The following is a 16,727-nucleotide window of genomic DNA, read 5'->3' as shown; positions in this document are numbered from 1 at the left end:
ATCACCATTCACCTCATCTATTCCCTCTTGATTTCTATAAACCTCAACCTCCATGCCAAGGCAAACAATCGCCGCCCATCAAATTCCCCTTTATATCTCTAGTCCTCAAATTCCAACATGTTTGTGGATCTTTTCTGCACTCCCATTACCATAATTTATATCCTCCTTTCAGAAGGGCAACCAGAACCACACACAGTATTCCAGGTGCTGTCTCACCAACATCCCATACAGTGGTAACATGACTTCCCAATTCTTTATTTAATGCCCCATCTGACAAAGGCAAGTACACCCTATGTATTTTTCACCCGCTTGTCCAGCATTTAGTCACTTTGAGGAAGCATGTACTTCTAATCCCATTGGCCTACCTTTCTCCTGATAGTCCTTCAAATTCTCTCCTCTCAGACACAAAGACCCTTTGGAATACAACAAATTAATTTACCTCCACTATCAGTGCTCACTACCTGCAATGCAAAAACTGGTTTTGCTTGGACCAAATTTTTTTTTTTTTTAAATAATTCACCCTCACCTTATGTTCTTAGTGCTTGACTGATCTCCCAAGGGAACCTATTTTTCAGTAACTACCCTGACTATACCTTCCATTATTTTAATTACTTGTGAGGCATCGTTAAAGGAACTGAAAGTGTAAAAGGAGAATAAATGACAATAAAGATCAAGTACAACAGTAAAAAGATTTTTCATTTCTGTGGAAAGCTGGCTCTCAGCAAGATCTGAATGAATAATTTATATTCAAAATTACCATTGATTTAAGAAAAAAATTACCTTAACGTATATAACCTATCCAAACTTTTTGCTGAATACTTCCGCAACACGAGTCAAGACCGAGAATTGAACCAGATAATTCTTCAATGGGCACAACTTTGGTACCTTAAACAGAATCCAATCATGGCTTTGGACTTGGTGTTTAACACTTGAACAGAACAGCCGTGCTAGGTTTTTCTATTCAGAAGCATTTCGGTACATTTTTTTTGAAGGAGATGGGTCATTCATTTTTTGATCTTCCATTGCCAAAATTAGACTTTATAACCTCAAAATACAGCATTATTGAATATACTGCAAATGTCAAACCAAATCTGAATCATTAATTATATTTCTCTTTTTGGTTTAGCACTGGGTTCCATGGAGTTGTAACTAGTGTTTGGCACCTATGTTCAACAAGTCAATTTCTGCATTGTCAATTTTGCAGCAAATCGTGGACCATTTTTATCATCTAGTTTATCATTCTGCTGTCTTTCTGGGAAATAAAGTTTAAGTGTGTTGGTGATGTTTACACAGACCCCGTGATCTCCATGATTGATTTAAATGATCTGAGTTACACTTTAATAACACTTATAAAAGCAGACCTGCCACACTAAGAAATCCAAGATTAAAGTTCAAATTGACATTTTAAAAAAATTCTTAATTTATTCTCTCATCCAATTTCAGTATTTTCACATGACATTTTCGAAGCATTGAAATCTGTGACTTGATGGAGAGCTAGCACATCACTGCTGGGCACAAAAGTTGTCATCAAATTAATAATTTTCAAGTCTCAATGAACCCTTGTAGATTCCTTTAAGATAATGACAAACATTTATACTTCTGACATCTTTTCAGGGTACTGGTTTCAGCTCCTTTCCCAGTCCCTCAGTGACTTTGAAGGGACATACTTTCTCTTATTGGTATGGGCACTGGGCTAGGCTAGTGCGCAGCAAAAGTTAACAAATTTTGTGCAGTTATTACATGAATGTGTCTAGATGAAGGAAATCCTTCAATTTCTCCCTCAAATTCTAATTCTACACTTCCAAAAAGAACACAAAAATCAGAACAAAGGAATAAGCTATTTGGTTCTGTCTGCTATTCATGCTAGAAATCAAAAATCACCTTAACCAGAAACATGCCAAAAAGGTCTTCACTTATACTGAACAGTAATAACTTCCACATCGACAGGAATAGGCACAAAACTGTAAATAGCAAATGAGATGGATAACTGATCTGTTTCTACATGCCAGTGATAAGTGGAAACTGTTCACATGTCACTAGGGAAACACCTCCTTTCTCTGGAGAATCACAGGACACAAAACAACCAAATGAATTGCTTCAATAGGCAAATTGGATCATGATGTTATCGCTCACCTGAACTAATATCAAGGTGATGGTCGTTAGTGTATTGTTCAATGGAGAATCATTTTCAGATTTTATATATTTCTGTCATGACTCACCTCAGCTTCCTTCATTCAAGGAAAACCATCCTGAAAATTTAAGCCTAGCCAATCACTCCCTAATAACTCAAGCAATCTAATCCAGGTAAGAATTGGTGAATTTTTTTTGCACCCTCTCTAGTTCAACTACATCCTTGTTTTAATCTGAAATCTGTATTATGTGGACCAGAACTGCCCTCAACACTCCAAGTGCAGCCGGACCAACATTTTGTACAACTGTAACATGATGTCCTAACACTTATACAAGCGTACAATAGGCCTTCCTCACCTCGTCAACATGCCCCCATTTTCAGGGAACTATGTACTTGTAACCCAAGGTTTCCCTGTTCAGTAACATTCCCAAGGGCCCTGCTATTCAATGTGTGCAGCCTACCCAAAGTTAAATTCCATATCCCATTCCCTGGCTCACTTTCAGAATCGGAATTTATTGTGAATTTATAAATTCAGTGTTTTGTAGTAGCATCGACGTGGACTTTTACCCCCTCCATAAATCTTCGTCCGCGAAGCCAAGCCAAAGAAGATAGTGCAAACATACATTTTATAACCCTCTTATGACATTACTAGAAAAAAAGTAAAATAGTGCACAAAAAATAAGGCAGTGTTCATGGTTCATTAATTATTCAGGAATCTGATGGCAGCAGGGAAGAAGCTGTTCCTTGAGCCATTGAGTGCTAGTCTTTAGGCTCCTGTACCCTTTTCCCCGATGGGTGGTGGGGGTCTTTGAGGATAGAGGCTGCTTTTTTAAGACACCGCCTCATGTAAATATCCTCGATGGAATGAAGTCTGGTCCCTGTGGTGTGCCAAGCCGAATTAACAACACTCTAGAGTTTATTCTCGTCCTGAGAGTTGATGCCTCCATACCAGGCAGTAGTGCAAATAGCCAGAATGCTGTCCATGATGCACCTGTAGAAGTTTATAAGAGTCTTCAGAGACATACCGAACCACCTCAGACACCTCACCAAGTATAGCCGCTGGCGAGTTTTCTTTGTAATTGCATCAACATGGAGGCTCCAGGATAGATCCTCGGTGATGTTGACACACAGGTATTTGAAGTTCTTGGCCCTCTCCACTACTGATCTATGAGGATTGGCTCATGTTCCCGACTCCTTCCTGAAGTCTACAATCATCTCATTGGTTTTGTTGAAGACAAGGTTGTTGTCGTTACACCATTCAACGAGCTGATCCATCTCCCTCCTGTACGCTTTCTCTTTGCCATTTGTAATTCTGGCAACGACTGTGATGTCATCAGCAAACTTGTAGATGGCATTGGAATTGTGCCTGGCCACATAGTCATGGGTGTATAATGAGTAGAGCAGTGGGCTAAGCACGCATCCATGGGGTGCACCTGTATTGATAATCAGTGAGGAGGAAACATTGTTTCCAATTCGTACTCACTGTGATGATCTTGATCTTATCAGAAGCTTAGGTAACTTTCTTCACTGTCCACACCACAAAACTAGATGTCATCTGCAAACCTATATCATGCCGCCTACATTCTCATCCAAATCATTAATATATATTTTACAAACAACAATGGACCTGGAATGGATCCCTGCAACACAGAGGCCTCCAGAGTTAAATCCTACCCTCCACTATCACCCTCTGCCTCCTACCCCCAAGCTAATTTTTGTATGCAATTTGCTAACACCATGAATCCGTAACCTTCCAGACCAGCCTACCATACAGGACCTTCTCAAATGCCTTGCTAAAGCCCATGTAGACATCTACTGCCTTACTCTCCTCAATCCTTTTGGTCACCTCTTCAAGAAACTAAAATTTGTAAGACATGGCTCACAGAATCTCACGCTACCTCTTCCGAATCCGTCTTTGCCTTTCCCAACGCAAGTAAATTTTATCCATCAAGGCCCCAAGCAATAACTTTCCTACCACTGATGCAATGCTCACCAACCTGTTGTTTCCTGGCTTATCACTACAGCACTTCTCAAACACAAGTACATTTGCTTCCAATTTTCTGGTACATCACGTGTGGCTAACAAAGATACAGAAATTTCAGCCAAGACCCCACCTATCTCTTCACTTGCTCCTGTGACACCCTAGACACATCTGGTTAGCCCTGATGTTCACCATAATACTTTAAAGGCCTCCAAAACCACTTCCTTGTAACACTGATATGTCCCAGTATATCACCATACCTTTCCCTGATTTCAAGAGCTTCCAAATCCTTCTCCACAGTAAATACAGGCAAGAAGGGTTCATTCTACACTGATCCTATGAGACCCATCACTACCTGGCTCTTATGTTGCTTTCCATATACACAGAACCTTTTAGGATCCTCCTTCATCTTTCTGCCAAGAACATCACATGATCCTTTTCTGTCCTCCTAATTTCCTTCTTCGATGTACTCCTACATCTCCTTTACACTTCAAGAGACTTGCTTGATCCCAGCTACCTATAGTTACACTTTTTTCTGAATAGACTTCGCACATCAGCCGGTTTCCCAATCTTTCTTTTCTTGCCTGCCACACCAACAGGAACGTCCTTTGCCTGAACTCTTCCTATCTCATTTTTGAAAGCCTCCCACTTGCCATCTGTCTATTTGCATTCCAACAGCCTCTCCCAATCAACTGTCTGTTTCCATTGAAATTAGACTTTCCCAATTTAGGACTTTAACCAAACTAATAATCATGGCCACTGGTCTTAAGTTTCTGCTCAGTTCCATTAAGTTAGTGACAATTATCAATGTTTCATCTTCTTGTCACTGAAGATATTCAGCGCAATTGTATGATTTACTTGGCGGCATAGTTGGCGTAGCGGTTAGCGCAATGCCTTTACAGCACCAACAATCAGGATCAGGGTTCAAATCCTGGTCTGTCTGTAAGGAGTTGGTACGTTCTCCCCGAGTCTATGTGGGTTTTCCCTGGGGGACTCCAGTTTCCTCCCACCATTCGAAACATTCCGGGGGAGTAGGTTAATTGGGTGTAATTTTGGCAGCACGGACAAAGAAATGGCCTGTTACTGCGCTGTGTGCCTAAATTTAAATTTACCTTAATTAGGAACACAAGAGCATTTTGTCCTTTCATTTTACTAATTAACATTCAACAGGCACAATTCTAAAGACTTGCCAAATAAAATTTCTTGACCATTTCCAGGAACCAAACATTTTAGTTAGTGCTATATTCCATTTGCATTCTATAAAACTGTGTACATTAAGAAACTTCCAATCCTCAATCTAGGTTTTTGTTCCATGTTCAGTTTATCAAAAAAAATATACAGGCTTCTCTAGGGCAGTACTGCAAGTTTCCAATATACACTAATTAATGAGGACAATATGATCTCAAATTTTACTAGTCATTTGACAGACTTAATTCAGTACAAAACACTAAACTGTCAACTTGCTCAGTAATCGGGATAATTGGTGAAATAAACAGACATTCATATTAGTGCATCAGTTGAATTCTTCCAGTTATGTACTGTATCTCATTGCGCAACCAGGTATACATTTGCACAAAAATCTCACTTTTTAAGATAACCTGTGACAATGGAAAACTTTGCATTCCAAGTATTTACATCCCTCGCTCCAATCAACATGAAAAAATATAAAATGCATTGAATTGATAAAGCATTTATTTTTGGACATTACCAAAGCAAAAAATAAACTCATAAACATACCAATATTAGGTGGGCTGCCATAATTGATTGGTGGCTCTGGGGGTCTTCCTCGATGCAATGCTGCAAGAGCTGATCCTTTCCATACCACGTGCTTGCAACCTTTCATATTAATTTTAAAAATCCAGAATTATTATATGAATTTCCTTGAAATGAGGAAGAAAGAAAAATTATGAGAATGTTTTACTAATGAACTCCTCATACTTTTGGTTGTTCGAAGTAAAGACTGTCTTCCAGCTCCCAGCAATGAGCGGACTCCTGGAACACTCTGTGGGATCTCTTTCTCCAGGAGAGGTCCAAGTCGCTGACATATCTGAAGGAGATGATCCGGAGCTATGTGTCTGTGTGTTTTCACCTTTTTAAAATTCACAAAAAAAAATCATTAAAAAAGGAGAAATAATTAAATCCCTAGATTCACAAACAATAGAAGATTGCTTATTTTGATCAATCCTCATTTCTTCGGCGCTACTTCACAGTTAAAAAGCCAGACAACATACTTTTTTGTTTTGTGGAACTGCTGAGTCATAGATACAAACATCATATGCATCATTATCTACTCCCTCAGTTCAAGAAGTAACCCAAGCAAAGATTTTCCCTTGCTCATCAATCTGCAGTTGAATTTTCATTAAATAGACTAGCAGTAGAGAGAAAGCACCTAGGCCTCTTATCATTAATTCTCTTTGTAACAAAACAAAAAGCAGTAAGATCGCAGGAAATCATTCCACAAAACATCTCCAGTGATCACCAGATTAAATTTCAGCTCCATTACTGCTCCTCAGCAATATGGAACAAAAAGAGAAAATACATCCTGCACCAAATGCCCCAGGTTTTTCATCCACCCGTCCATTACTTTTTTCTTTGCATCTTACTTGGAGGCTTCAGCACATACTGTTCAGAATTAACTGCAGCAATTGTGGTGCTATGTGTGGCTTTATTTACAGTGGTAATAGCAGTACAGCAAGTTTGATCTAATTCCCCAATATTGCAAGCACGAGATGATAAGAAGTCAAGAAGCTTTCTTGTTCATTTAGCTGAATGAGGCTGATTTTCATACAGGTAGAAACTCGCAAAGTGGCAGCATTAAAATCAACTGCTGTTGTAGTCTCTAAAAGATGTAATGTATTTGATGGCCTGCTCATAACTTCTTCACTCTGCAATGCCAAACCAGTCACTGTCAAGAAACATGAATACCTTGGAATTGGAAACTTGGGCCAGCTTCACATTCCCTCTTGGCCCAGTAACCTTTCAATATTTTCCTTAGAGAATCTGAGTTCTGCCTTAAACATATTCCACCACCCTTTATAAGGAGTTCCAAAGACTCACTCATCTCAGGAAAAAAGATTTCTGAGATTTTTTTTATATATAAAAGAGGTCCATTTACTTCTAAACAGTGACTACCAGTTTTTGATTCACCCATAAATGGGAACATCCTGTCAAGGCCTTTCAGGAATTCAGGAAGCAGCAATCACAGGGAAAAGGGGCTCAAATGGACCACTGTTTATGCACTTTCTACACCAATTGACCAGTGTTTGTTCGGCCACCCTACTGGCTGGCCTACCCCACTTGCTGAACTAGGCATTGTCAGTAGGCAACTAATTCCCTTATTTCAAGTGGGCTCTAACACAAAAAGCTCAGACCAAAACTGACGGCGTGCAAAATCAGTAAAAGAACAAGCCCACAATAATTAACGTTCAAATTTATGCCTCACCGCACCCTTATAATTTATTAACTTATTAGCTACAAAAATGTCACATTGGCCAGAGCATCCCTGAATCAATTTCTAAATCTATCCTAAAGTAGACCTTCTGCAGACAACAAGAAGGAAGCCCAAAGGGCTCCGCCAGAAGGGTAGGATAATCAGAGGACACTTACTTGGATTTCGATGTGGACCAACACTCAGGAGACTATCCCCCAAAATTTAAGAGGTAAACAGTGTTGCAATTTATGGAGTTAGGGGGAAGAGGGGGCTGGGAAATAGTTTAATTTCACCAAGAGGTTTAGATACATTTCCCATCATCCTGGAAAAAAAATATTTAACATATATCCAGCTGATATATTTTCCCAATGAATAACAAATAATACAAAACTTAGAAAAATATTAATAGCAAGGAAGGCTTGTAGAGGTTTATAAAATTATGAGAGGCATAGATATGGTGAATAGTCAGTCTTTTTTCCAGCATAAAAGAGTCTAAAACTCTGTGCAATGCAATTAATACAATCAGTAAATTTGAAGAGGACAGTGAGGAAGAATATCCAAGTTTACAAGAAGGTAATAAACTGGAAAGGTGTGCCAAGGAATGACAAATAGAATTTAACTCTTGGCAAATGTAAGGTGTTACACTTGGGCAAGTTAAACCACGATAGAGGTTGTGCAATAAATGGCAAAGCCCTGGAGAGTGCTGCAGAACAGAGAGGTACACAGGGCAGTGATAAAGGAGTTTGGTACTCACCTTCATTAGGGAGGGCACTGAATACACAAGTTAGAACCTTATGATACAGCTTTACAAGGTGCTAGTGAGAACATTCTTGGAGTAATACATGCAGTTCTGTTCACTGAACTATAGAAAGAATATCAATGAAATGCGGATGACATGATGGTTGGAGGTGTTGTGGAGAGTACAAAAGGTTACCATAGATGACAACAGGATATGGACAGGATGAAGAGTTGGGCATGGAATTTAATCCAGATAAACATGAACTCTGGAAGGTCGAACATGAAGGCTGGATATATGGTTAATGGCAGGTTTTTTTAAAGAGTGGAGGGAGTCAAGTCCATTGATCCCTCAAAATTGCTGCACCTGTTGACAGGAGGGGTTAAGAATGCAAATGATGTGCTGTCCATCAATCAGGGACTGAGTTGTATTATGTATTGTATTCAGTTCTGGCCACCACATTACAGGAAAGATGTAGGTGCTTTAGAAAGGATGCAGAGATTTATTTGGATGTTGCCTGGAATTGCCTTATGAAGCAAGGAAGAGCATGCTCGGACTTTTCTCTTTGCAAACACAGAATGCAAGATGATGTGGGGTTTAGATAGGGTGGACAGACAGCATTTTTTCCCCAGGGTGCCAAGAGCAAACACCAGAGGACATCTGTTTAAGGCAAGTGGAGGAAATTGGGGCTGGTAAATAAGGACATCTAAAAGTAAAGGGTTATGGGTATATGAAATGAAAGGGTCAAATTATGGAGAAGTAAATTTACATAGGTTGGCACAATATTGTGGCTCGAAGGGCTGCACTGTTCTATGTTTCATGAATTGGAAGGGGTACAGAGGAGATTCACAAGGATGTTGTAATTAATAGAGGGCTTGAGTTGCAGGAAGAGTTTGTGCCTTTATTCCTCAGAGCAAAGGATAGTGAGGACTGACCTTTTAGTAGTTTATACAATCACGGGGGTATGTACAAAGTGAATGTTCAGTCTTTTTTTTTCCCCCTAGGGTGGATGATTCTAGAACTAGAGTAAAATGGGAAAGATTTAAGAGGAACATGTGTGGCAACTTTTTCACTCAGATTGCAGCCCTCATCTGGAACTAGAGGAAGCCATAGAAGTAAGTACAATTACAAAGTTCAAAAGGTATTTGGACTGGTATATGTATAGGAACAGTTTTCAGGGATATGGATCAAACACAGGCAAATGGGACTAGCTCATGAAGGCATCTGGTTGCCATGGAAAATTGGGCCACAGGACCCATTTCGATGCTGTATAACACTATGTCTCTACTTACATCTACTTAGACAATGACCTGCAAGAATGAAAAGATAGAATTACATAGGAACAGAGAAGACCATTTCGCCCTTTGAGCTTGTTACACCCTTTAGCAAGATCAGGGCTATCACAGGTCTGAGAAAATAAAATACAAAAAATATATATTAATAAGCAAGAAAAAAATTAGGATACTACATTTAAAACAGGGGAAAAGATAAGGTGTACAAATCCAGTCCCCCCCCCCCCCCCCACCTCAATCACCATTGAGTATTAGCATAAAATGAAGTATACAGAACATCATCTGAAGTGGCTACTAAAATTATTATTTGGGATGAGGGATTAGAATGAACATCTTAAGAGGAGAAATATTAATAATTAGGTGTATTCAGTACAAATGCATGTATGTATTGGTGCAAATAGCGTTTGACTATTCTTAAAATTCTCAATGATTCTAAAATTTAATTACAAAAATCACTTTCTTACACATTTCCTTTACTTATATTGAGATTTTTTTAAAATTAAAATCATCTTAAATGTACCATAAGAAAAATGTTATTTTGTGATGCATTCTTTCATAGTCTATACTTAGCCTAAGGCAAAATGGCTCTGTAAATTGACTGTATCAGCACATCTCAGGTATAGCCCTAAAAATATGCTGTTAATGAATAATCAACAGTGAATTGCTTTCTTTCATGTTTTTTTTCCCCCAGAAATGCACTTTAAAATATATAAATTGCATTTTTAAAAATTTTATCAAGTAATACAGTGAAGCGTGCATTTCCCAACACTAAATTTGTCGCATTTAACAAGCACTCATTGCAATGTATTCACTCCTGCAATAAATATTAGATCACTACTCTGGATAGATGTGTGCCCTTTACCTCCAAACTAGCTCTATTTTTGGATTAATTAAATATCTTTTTTAATTTTGTCCAAATGCTCAATAAATCCTAAAAATGTTAGTCTCCTAAATTTTATAAGAATTTTGTGCACATAAAGATAGATCTCTAAAAACATTGTTGGTCATCTGGATCTGTCAACTCCCAAGGTACACCAGTGGTCAGTTAAATGACAAAATTAAGTGAAAACGCATTTCTATCAGCAATTAAAAAAAAAGCAAAGGAAATGTGTCTGCACAATGAGACAAGGCCATGTGTTGACTCAGCAGCACCTTGGAGCAAAGCAAAAGACTTCAATAAAAAAAATAGGATTAAGGTCCTCATAAAGTTGAAAAGATGCACAAACCACCCGCAGAAGAGATGCAACACTGACTACCAATGGACCACAAGAATTAATAGGGAACTGCATTGTGACACAACCACAATAAAAACCTGGAGGCCTTGGATTAGTCTCATCTTTGAAGGATATTCATTAATGATCACCCAGTCAGGGTGACAGAAGGAAATGTCATGCTGGGCTGAGTTCCAATATTAATGGTTTGAATTATGGGAGAGTTGGATCTGCTTTTTTTTTTGTTAAATCTAGATCTTTTAGTAGATCTTTAGATCTTCACAGATTTACAGCCTAGAGAAGGCAAACCCAATGTCTGAAATTAAGTTAAGAGAATAGGACATTACTTCACAGGTTGAAACTAGTAGAAAGGCAAGTTTAGATTAATATCCTGTTATTCATAGAATTAGAAGAGAGAAATGCAAAATCATCTCAGAAACTGATGGAAAAATGGCCAGTGGTAAAGGCTATCTCTTACATTTCAAAGTTACAGCTGGGGGTTCAGTTTGGAAACATTATTTCCAACATCCATGACACCGGCATAGGGAACAATTCAGTCCTCCAAAGTTGGAGGTTACAGTGGCAGCCAAATTCAAAATAAATATTTAAGCAAATGCTCCACTTCAGTTCATTAAAGCAGCAAAAAAAAAAATAATTGCAACGAAATCATTATTCTAAAAGGAGCAAAAACCATTTCTAACAGTGTTAGGACTAATTCCTTGTGGATTTTTTTTTAAACTGAATTGTCCATCCATGTCATTGGTTTAAAACTTCCGAAACGTATAGAAACTTGATGACTCTGATTATATGGGGCAATACTTTGATATTTCCCTACCAATTTCTGAAAAAAAAATCCAATTCAAAAACCTTTTGGAGTTGCTGTCAAACAGAAAATCCACATTAGAAACTCCAAAAAGCCAACGCAATCATCAAACAAAGAAGCAACATTGCATAAATTACTCCAAGCATTTTGATTCATCCAAGGCAAAAAGAATTAAAAATTGCAACAAAAAGAATAGAGAGACCCATTATTATTCAAGTCACTGGTGAAACTCTCATCAGTTTGTAAGATAGTGATTTCATTTTTTTAAAAAAACGTATCTGAAAATGTTTCTTTCTGAACGATGGAGAAAAAATATTCTTTCAGGGGTAAATTTGATCTTTTCTTTCTCATTACATTTATCAAGTTCCAAAATAATGTACGAATTAAAATTAATAATCCATAAATCATCACAAAAGTTAGTAAATTGCTTCAATTTTTGCCCTTCCTGAATTTAGCTTTAAATGCACAGACACACAGGAATTACAATGTCTGTATTTTGCTAACACAATCAGGCATCAATTGTTTACCTATGGTCTTCTTCCAGTTAAAACGTTTTACTGTTTGCAAATTAAATGTTATTAATGGATAAAAATATAATGAACTACTGTAGATTAACAAAATATTTTGCAAAAAAAAACAAGTTGAGACATTGAGTCACCAGTCTGCTCCCAGCATTATCAATGCATATTACATGTTTTCAATACTTGTTTATTTCAAAAGTTAACTTATTTTTTTTTTTTTTTACAGAGGAATATTTTCATAAATAACTGTACAAACTATTCAATTCGGTGGAACTCGAGACTGAATTTCCACCGATCAGAATCAGATTTATTCAAGAAGATTTTGCACATTTTGTTTCCCCACTGAACTTAGTCGGATCTGGAAACAATTTTACAAAAACTGAAACAGCAATTAAAAAAATAAAGCATTGATAAAGAAAGCCAAATGCTATTGAAATTCGGCGAGCACGGACTTTTTAAATACAAAATCGTTCTTTGTTTTCTGAACAAGGAGTCTCCCACTACTCAAGTTGTGGGACTATCTCTTTTTTTAATTTATTATTATCTTGTCCATCTTTCCACCAGGATTAGATCTGCAAAATTAAGCTTTTTCCACAATATTGAATGGTTTGAAAGACATTGGTTGTCAAACTACCATTTTTTTTTAATCATTTATATTCATCTTGTAAATGTAACTACAAAATTCTTTGCAACCATTCTGATAAAGAGTCACCAAAACACCTCCAATTCTTGGCTGCGGCAAACGTACAAAATTATCCATTCTATTGTTCAACTGTAAAGATTTCACAGCCTGCAGATCTGATCTTAATCTTGGGGTGAGTCCTCAGCTGAACAAAATTAAAAATCCCCCCCCCCCCCCCCGTGCACACAGCAATTTCAGTTTGCCTTTGCAAGTGAACAACGTGTCATTTTTAAACACCCAACTCTCTCGCGTTCACCCAGCAGGCGATTTGAAGAGAAATGGTGAAGAGAGCTTACCTCCTCCTTCTGCAAACTCTCATTGAGTTTGTGGGTGTGCAGTCAATGAGTTGGAGGAGCTTTCAACGTTGCCAAACTGCACTGGTGCGAGTGGAGAGGCAACGCGCCTCCCTTCTCACTGCTGCCCTCTCACCACACTGAGCGCTCGCGTCACTCAGCTCGCCCTGCTCCTGCACAATAATCATGACGTATCTTTATTTCCACTAGACTTAAAACTAAAAATCCCCCCCCCCTCTCTGGTCCTCCTCATCTTCACCCCAAAGATTCAACCCCATTCCCCACCACCTCTCACATCCCACTGACTCTTCTCGTTCCTTGCTGGAGCCTGGTTTTGGAGGGGGCTCATCGGGTTTTCCTGATACATTTTTTTTTGCGGGAGATTCAAGTTTTCCTCTCTGAAAGTTTTCTCAGCGATATGAATCTCTCACCAAATTGTCGTAGGTCCTGGGATGTTCCTTGCCCTTCCAGTCTATTCTTTTTGGCAGCAGCTGGAAGAAAAACCCCTGGTTACAATCACCAAATTTCCCCCAAATTCCCCCACGCACCTTTCCTTTTTTTAAAAAAAAAGATGATTAAAAGACGAGGTCGTTTGCAATCAGATGCACAAGTCCCGTGCAGAGTTAGCATGCCAGCTGAACGCAGCCTTACCTGCTTCTCCTCCACTTCGCGTATCAGGACCTGAAAGGAGCACATAAAAAGCCGTTTAGGATCCAGAAAAACCCGCCACAAACCTTGCTGAATTCCAAGAGATCCATTTACTCACATTCGTTGCCTCCTGACAGGGTCCGGATGCCAAAAATCTGGCTATTAGGAAGTATAATTCTATTAAAATAATAAGACAGTGGTCGGTCATCAGATGCCTGATGGTGGATGTAAATTTAGAAATAACCCACATAATCCTTCCTGTTGCATGTGTTTACTCACCAGATTCCAATTCATAGATTTGTTTAATATCAGCAGGCATATTTGGGGGTGATTTTTTTAGTGTTAAACGGTGAGGGAACCGATGCAATCAGCTCGTCTGTGCGTGAGTGTTTACTCTCCAGGAAGAGTCTCCTCCATTCACCCACATAGAGGGAGAGGAGCGAGCGCCTCCACCCGAGCGGCTCCCTCCGCACCCAAAAAAAGAGTCCCCCGCAGAAAACGTCCCCCCCCTCCAAACTAGGGCAACCCTGCCCCACCTCCCCGGCCAGCACTTGCAAGGGGTTACATTCCGCGCGGAACCCCCCGGCTCGCATCGGAAGTGGCGGGATGGAAAAACGTGTCGGCTTTTTTTTTGTGTGTGTCGATTTTTTTTGTGAGCCTGTGCTGAGCGGATGGATCTGACGCATGGTTTGGGGTTGGGGGGGGGTTGGGTGAGGTGACATGACGCAGAGGATCAGGAATGAGCGCCGCAACAATGTCGCGAGGACAGGGAAGGCCGCGTCGCGCGAGGGACAGAGACGGAGCCCGCGCGCCGGAGCCCGGGCAGGAGCGGCCGCCAGATCCTAACCCCCCCCCCCCTTTCCCCTTCCCCCTTTTGCTGCTACCTCCCTCGATAGCAATCAATGAACACACGCAATTGGCTCCACATTAAAAAAAATATATACATGTAAGAATCCGTTTTGGCCGCGCCAAAGTGAGAGTTGCCCCGGAGACGTTGGAGAGAGGGGGAAGAAAATGATCTGGTGGAAATGACGGGGATGTCATGGTCTCGCCACAAAACATTCCTTGGGTTCGAGCAGGCCTTCAGAACTGCTTGACACTGGGAACTGAACCGACCGACTTGTGCAGCGAAATCTGGGCCTGGGTCGAGGGCGTGAATGTTGTTTCCATTGTTGCAAATGAAACAAAATTGCTGATCGCACCTTAATCTTCTTCTGTTCATGTTTGTGAGTGATTTGCAAAATCATCACGTGGATCGACTTCAGTGTTTAAATGGGGTTTGTGAAGCCATCTGGAAGACTTAAAATGAGTTGTGTGCCTTGTCTGAGTTGGACTTGGGGTTTTTTTTAAACCCCCCCCCCCCCCCCCCACAGTGGAAAATGTCATCACGGATTTCTTCTACATGCTCTTAGTTTATTTGAGTTTTAATTTTGTTACAGTAGTCAAATGAAAGTTCCTTCGGGTTGACTTGTTTCTTTGTTAGGCTTCTGAAAACAAAATGCACATTATGACCCCCCCCCCCCCCCCCCCCACAAACGTTATCGATTGATCATGAATTTTAAAGAGAACTGCCCTTCGATCTGGCCGTAAGGACGAGTTGACTGCATTTAATATATCAAGAGAACGTGAGAATTGTACAATAGGATGGTTGGCTATTTTGTCTGGTTGCTCCAAGCAGTAATATTCCAGTCAACACTGGCAGGTCCTAGTGCCCTTAAAAGAGGCTGGATTTGGGTTGACGTTCTTGCTCCCACTGGAAGTAAAATTATTTAGATCACCCCCACTGTGGTAAGAATTGCCGTCTACTGTGATCAGTGGCATTGAAGAGGGAAAAGAAGTCCCAGTTAAAAGTTGGCCTTTTTCACGAGACCATTTAAAATTGTGTCTATTGCCTTGTGGTGCTGCAGTTTGTTTCCCCCTTTGAATGGAACGGGCAATACTGATTCAAATTATTACATTTTGATTTGCCCAAGTCGTCAGTTGGGGGGAAAATATGGTCGCATTATAATTTGATAATCAGTCTGCACATGCTTTTGAATTTTTACTATTAAAAATTCTTGCATGCAATGCATACATGCACTTTGTTACTTATTGTCGAAGCTTCTCAATTTCTAATCCATTCTCAGAGATCAAGGTTCCAAAAACTTCTTTTGGTGGCAGACATATTTTGCTATGGACACAATCATGTTCACATTTGTAGTGGTCCAGTGTTTTATTGGTTGGGATCATACACATTAAGCAGAGTTCAAGGACTAATTTACTAGAACTACTAGGGAGCAATGTTCTGATGAATCACATGCATTTTTAAAAAATTCTTGTTGGAAGCTTGCAAAATTGGAGAGTGCAGTTTTTGTTTCTTCTTCAGGAAAGCATCATTCAATCCAGGCTGAACTAGTCTTAATTAATTTGTGATTCATATCGCCAACATTAATGTCCTTCAGCAACAAGAGGGGGAAACATGACCGCCTCTGTCAACTTTTGAATTGACAAGTAGAGTCCTGTGCTTTTTGTATGTCATTATGATGCCCCAGGAACAGCACACACAACTCAAGAAAGAATCTTGCAACATAAAGCTTGAACTCCTATTTACGAGATGAGGTGAGTCATTAAACAATATAACTGATGCAGTCGTGGGGATAATATTACAGTGTGATTACCAGTAGCCCTTGGGAATCTTGTTAAGGTGACTTCACAATTGGGATAGTTTAAAGCTCAGTCTGTTCCTGTCCTCCGATGGCATCCTGGAAAGTTTATAGAAAGTACACTTTGGAGAAGGAACCTTGACAAATGTTAGCATAGTTTACATCCCGTGGAATCTAGCTGCTTTTTGTGCTTTATTATTGTCTCGACTGAGTTCAATATAAGCCAAAAATATCATTCCCAAATCATATATTAAGTGAGGTGTCAAAGTTATCAGTATTGAAGCAATAAATTCATCCTACAGTTTTCTATACCTCACCCATAGGGAGGATTCAGAAT

General features: G+C 39.5%; 1 protein-coding gene across 2 annotated transcripts in view; it reads right to left on the bottom strand.

Annotated features, from left to right (window-relative positions):
* Positions 1–14,188, bottom strand: part of phip (pleckstrin homology domain interacting protein) — a 258,235-nt gene extending 244,047 nt beyond the window's left edge. For both annotated transcript variants that reach the window (XM_069887423.1, XM_069887424.1), the window contains exons 1-6: positions 14,028–14,188; positions 13,867–13,925; positions 13,752–13,781; positions 13,532–13,591; positions 6,051–6,201; positions 5,850–5,948 (exon numbers count right to left, since the gene is read on the bottom strand). In XM_069887423.1, the coding sequence (XP_069743524.1) occupies positions 5,850–5,948; positions 6,051–6,201; positions 13,532–13,591; positions 13,752–13,781; positions 13,867–13,925; positions 14,028–14,067 (439 nt within the window). In that variant the 5' untranslated portion in view covers positions 14,068–14,188. The remainder of the gene's footprint in view (positions 1–5,849; positions 5,949–6,050; positions 6,202–13,531; positions 13,592–13,751; positions 13,782–13,866; positions 13,926–14,027) is intronic.
* Positions 14,189–16,727: the final 2,539 nt, after the last annotated feature.

This window comes from Narcine bancroftii, chromosome 6 (genome assembly GCF_036971445.1).
Source record: "Narcine bancroftii isolate sNarBan1 chromosome 6, sNarBan1.hap1, whole genome shotgun sequence".
NCBI classification, from domain to species: domain Eukaryota; kingdom Metazoa; phylum Chordata; class Chondrichthyes; order Torpediniformes; family Narcinidae; genus Narcine; species Narcine bancroftii.
Note: the sequence above shows the minus strand (reverse complement) of the source record. Positions and strands in the feature narration are given on the sequence as shown.